Here is a 4,217-nt window from a genome sequence, read left to right as displayed (position 1 = left end):
AGGTGAACCAGACCGAGGCCGCGGACCCCACCACCCCCGCGGGGCCCCCAGACGCCTCCGCCTGCCCGCAGCCGGGTCCGGCGGCGCAGCGCTGCCAGCGACGCCTCGGCCGTCCGCGGGCGGCCTGGGTCAGCTGCGTTCCAAGTTCCGTTTGGAGCTGAACTTGGCTTCCCTCTAGCTCGCCCCATTCCCCTCCACCCTCTGGGGCCTCATGGGTCCCTCCCCTCCACTCCGGGGCGGAGACCACACCCCTCCAGTCTCCAAATACCTTCCAGGGGCCTCTCCTAGGGACGCATTTCAGTTCGCCTCAGAGCTAATACTCTATGGAGTCCTCCCGATGCAGGCATTATTTAATCACTTCTGCAAAGAGGGCCTAGCTCCATTTTGCTGATCAGATAACTGAGGCCAAAACGGGTAGAATTAAATAACAGTCAGATGAACTCGGGCTTCCCTGGTGCCTCAGCGGTCAAGAGTCCGCCCGCGAACGCACACGATGCAAGAGACACCGGTTCGACCCCCGGGTGGGAGGGAAGATCCCTGGAGAAGGAAATGGCAACCCACTCCAGTATTCTTGCCTGGGAAACCCCATGGAAAGAGGAGCCTGGTGGGCTGTAGTCCACAGGGCTTCAGAAGAGTTGGACACGAGTTAGTGACTAAACAGCAAACGGCACAGATGCACTCGGACCCATTCAAAGTTTGCATTTTCAGGCTTGATGCCCCTGGAAGGGTGAGGGCAGCCCTTCCCTCCACAGGGTTTGCTGAAGCAGGTGTGGCTTCACTGGACATTCCCCCAACTTCAACAGCCCCCTTCCCATCAATAACCACACAGCCAGGATTGGGGAGGGGGGTCTGGCTTTAGCTTTAGTTCTTATCAAACTGTGGGGTTCTCCATTACAGAGAAGGCACTTAGATGGGAGGGTCACCTGAGTCAGACCAACTTTGTTCTCCCTCCCACCCTCAGCTGTCTGGGGTGGAGGGTAATGACACGTCCACCTGACATCCCCCTTGGCACTGGTATGTGGGTCCCCTTAACCGTTAGGCCTTTGGGAGAGCCCAAGGCTCTGGCCTCCAGACTCAGCATTTGGGGGAGGGATTCCAGATAAAGGACTGAGAGCTAGAAGGCAGGACGTCCTGGGAGCTGCCCCCAGCCAGCAGGGGGCAAAGCAGAGGGGCTGCAGGGGTGGGGTTGGCACAGGGGCTGGGGGACAGCTTGGCCAGGTTTCCTGGAGACCCCCAAACCCCACAAGAAGGGTCCCACCTCCTACAGATCCCCTAAAGGCACCGGTGAAATATGGGGTGGGGTGGGGAGGCACCAGTTAGGTGGTCTAGAGAGACCCACACACAAACTCTGCTGGTGGGCCTGGCACAGCACTGGGCACAGAAAAGGTGCTCAATACATGTTTCTTGAATGAATGAATGAATGGAGCAGAGAGGGTGTGAGGGACAAAGGACAGGGCCTGGGGCCCCTTGGGCCGGCCTGCTTCATTCAGAAAATAGTAGTTTAAAAAATGTAAAAATCCTTTCCCTCCTCCCCCCCTTGTTTATGGGCCCAGGAAAGGGAGAGGGAAGGGTGTCTCTACCTGGACCCTTCCCTCTCCCCCTCCTCTAAAAGTCTATATACACATATACATATTTATATGGCACCGCAGGATACTGCCTGGGCCCCCACACGGAGCTGGGGGCGCCAAGCCCCAGGGCCTCCAGGGCGGCCAAGGCAGAGGTGAGAGGTTGGAACTTGGGGCAGTGTGGGAAGTAGCCCTCAGCAGCTGGTGAGCCCAGAGCAGCTGGATTCTGGGGTCCTGAACAACAGACCCCTGCTCCCTTCACAAGTGAAAACAGATCAACCCTCCCCGCCCTAGGCAGAGGTGGGGTGAGGGGGGCCTGCAGCAGTCCCCAGGGAAGAGGTGGGGAGACGGAGTCCTGCCCCACCAGCCTAGATTGCAGCAACCTGAAGGCTGTTCCAGGCAGAGCTGACCCGGATTGTGGCCCTGGGAAAATCGGCTGGGAAGAGGGCTCTATGCAAGGCACTTGGTGTCCACTGTTCCCAGGCTGGGCGGGGGAGGGGGGTCCAAGGCAGAGGGCAGCTCAAACCCTGCCCCTCCCCCAAGCAGAACCGGAAGGGCCTGAGGGGCCCAATTTGGCAGCAGAGAAACATGGCGGTGCAGAGAGACAGAGGAAAGAAGGGGGAGTGGCACGCAGAGCCCCACGGGTCCCCCAAGGAGGAGGTTCTAAGGCACTGACTAAGGGACCCAGGGGCTCATCGCCCTCCGTGCAGCCTGCTGCCCCCTCCAGAGCCTGGCCAGGCTGGTGGCGGGGCTGGTGGGGAGAGACCCCGCTTCCCCATGGCGCTGAGTTTTCTTAAGGCAGAGTCCAAGTGAGAGGGGTGCGGGTGTGGTCAGGGGCAGGTCCGAGCCCCGTGGCGCCTAACTAGCTGCCCGGCCGAGGCTGCCTGAGCACTGAGTACACGTCGTCCACACGGCTGAGCTGCTCAAAGAAGGGCAGAAGGTCGTGGAGCTCTGTGTCACTCATGTTGTCGAACCATGAGGCCACTGGTACCTGGAAGATGGGTGCGGGGCAATGAGGGGGGCAGGGGGCCCTGGGCACAGAGCGTCCAGATCAGCCCCGAGCACCCTCACTCACCGTTCCCCAGTAAGTTGCACTGACCACACAAGTCAGAGCAGAAGTTTTAGGGAACCATACTCAACCCTGCATGTTTGAGTTCAGTCTCTTCAGTCGTGTCCAACTTTTAGGGAGCCCATGGACTGTAGCCCTCCAGGCTCCTCTGTCCATGGGATTCTCCAGGCAAGAATACTGGAGTGGGTTGCCATTCCCAGAGGATCTTCCTGACCCAAGGATCCAACCCACGTCTCTTATGTCTCCCACTTTGGCAGGCGGGTTCTTTACCACTAGCGCCACCTGGGAAGCCCTTACCCTATTGTGTGCTAAGCACTTGGACAGTTTCGGTTCATTTTTTTTTTTTTTGGTTCATTTTTTAAAAAAGTTAATTCTGGGATCCACTAACAGTTCACAACTGTTAGGATGAAGTGGAAACTGCTCTAGTGCCCAGCAAGGGACCCAAACCCATGGCAGGCCCCCTGTCCATGCAGGCAGAGCGGGCTGAGTGACTGATAAGAGACCTGGGGCAGCTGTGGATGGACAAGGTAAGCAGGCAGCAGCCAGGGGCCACCGAGGAGAGAAAAGAGGGAGGAACAGGAGGGACCAGACCCCCGAAGGGCCCCAACCCCCATCCTGCCGGGCACTCACGGCGTTATCTGGATGGAAGACGTAGGAGGCGGGCGAGTTGTCCAGGATGAGCACCCGACGCAGGTCTCGGCCCAGTCGGCTCAGGTCCTTCACATAGTTCCCCCGGTGGAAGACACACGACTCCCGAAACAGCCGCGCCCGGAAGGCCCCCCACTTGTCCAACAGGTCAGCTACCGGGTCTGCGTACTGGGGGGTGGGAGGTGGGTCATCGGGGGCAGGGAGGGCGCCAAGACGGACCCAGAGACCTCTGCCCAGTGGTTGTGTGTCAGAGGCAGACAGGAAGCAGAGGTGCCCAGGGAGCCCTGCGGAGGGTGGAGGGCTCACCTTGGCCAGGCTGGCGGTGAACAGCACGCATTCGAAGAGCTCCCCCATCCGCTGCAGGAACTCATCGACGTGGGGCCGCTTCAGCACGTAGACCTGGGGGGTGGGCCAGTGAGGGGACTGCTGGCCCATGGGCCTGGGCAGGGTGGGGTAGCCAGGGGTCTGTGCAGGAGTTAGGTGCAGGAGGTAGAGGAGCACAGGAGGGCAGCTGGTCCCGGGGCCCGTGGGCTCCACTTGGCCAGCCACCCCCACCACCGCCAGGTAAACCACCCACTGTCCCCGAAGAGGATCAAATAACCTCTGACTCCTGTCTTTGGGCCCTACCTCAGAGGGAATCACTAATTCCCACCCCTTCCTCCGCCAGGGCCTCGGCCGGATGTGGGGGCCTGGGGCAACCCCCTCACCCCAAGGCTGCAGGGCACCGGCCCCCGAGCCAAGTAATGGAGAACAGGCTGGACAGCACACAACCTATCCTGAATTACTTGAACTGGGTCCCGGGCAGGGTGGGGGCGAGGGGGCACCGAGGAAGACCCCCCACCCCACTCCCTGCAGGCCTTGGAGCTGGGCCAAGTCCCTGAGGGTCTGTGTGACCTCAGGCAAGTCTCACACCCTCTCTGGGCCCCGGACATTCC

General features: G+C 60.4%; 1 protein-coding gene across 2 annotated transcripts in view; it reads right to left on the bottom strand.

Moving 5' to 3' along the window:
- Positions 1-674: 674 nt before the first annotated feature.
- The window catches only part of CTDSP1 (CTD (carboxy-terminal domain, RNA polymerase II, polypeptide A) small phosphatase 1), a 6,503-nt gene continuing 2,960 nt past the window's right edge, over positions 675-4,217 (bottom strand). For both annotated transcript variants that reach the window (XM_010861187.1, XM_010861186.1), the window contains exons 5-7: positions 3,589-3,681; positions 3,265-3,450; positions 675-2,556 (exon numbers count right to left, since the gene is read on the bottom strand). In XM_010861187.1, coding sequence (XP_010859489.1) covers positions 2,428-2,556; positions 3,265-3,450; positions 3,589-3,681 — 408 coding nt within the window. In that variant the 3' untranslated portion in view covers positions 675-2,427. The remainder of the gene's footprint in view (positions 2,557-3,264; positions 3,451-3,588; positions 3,682-4,217) is intronic.

Source organism: Bison bison, unplaced genomic scaffold (genome assembly GCF_000754665.1).
Source record: "Bison bison bison isolate TAMUID 2011002044 unplaced genomic scaffold, Bison_UMD1.0 scf7180017864471, whole genome shotgun sequence".
Lineage (NCBI taxonomy): Eukaryota > Metazoa > Chordata > Mammalia > Artiodactyla > Bovidae > Bison > Bison bison.
This window is presented reverse-complemented; position numbering and strand designations above follow the sequence as displayed.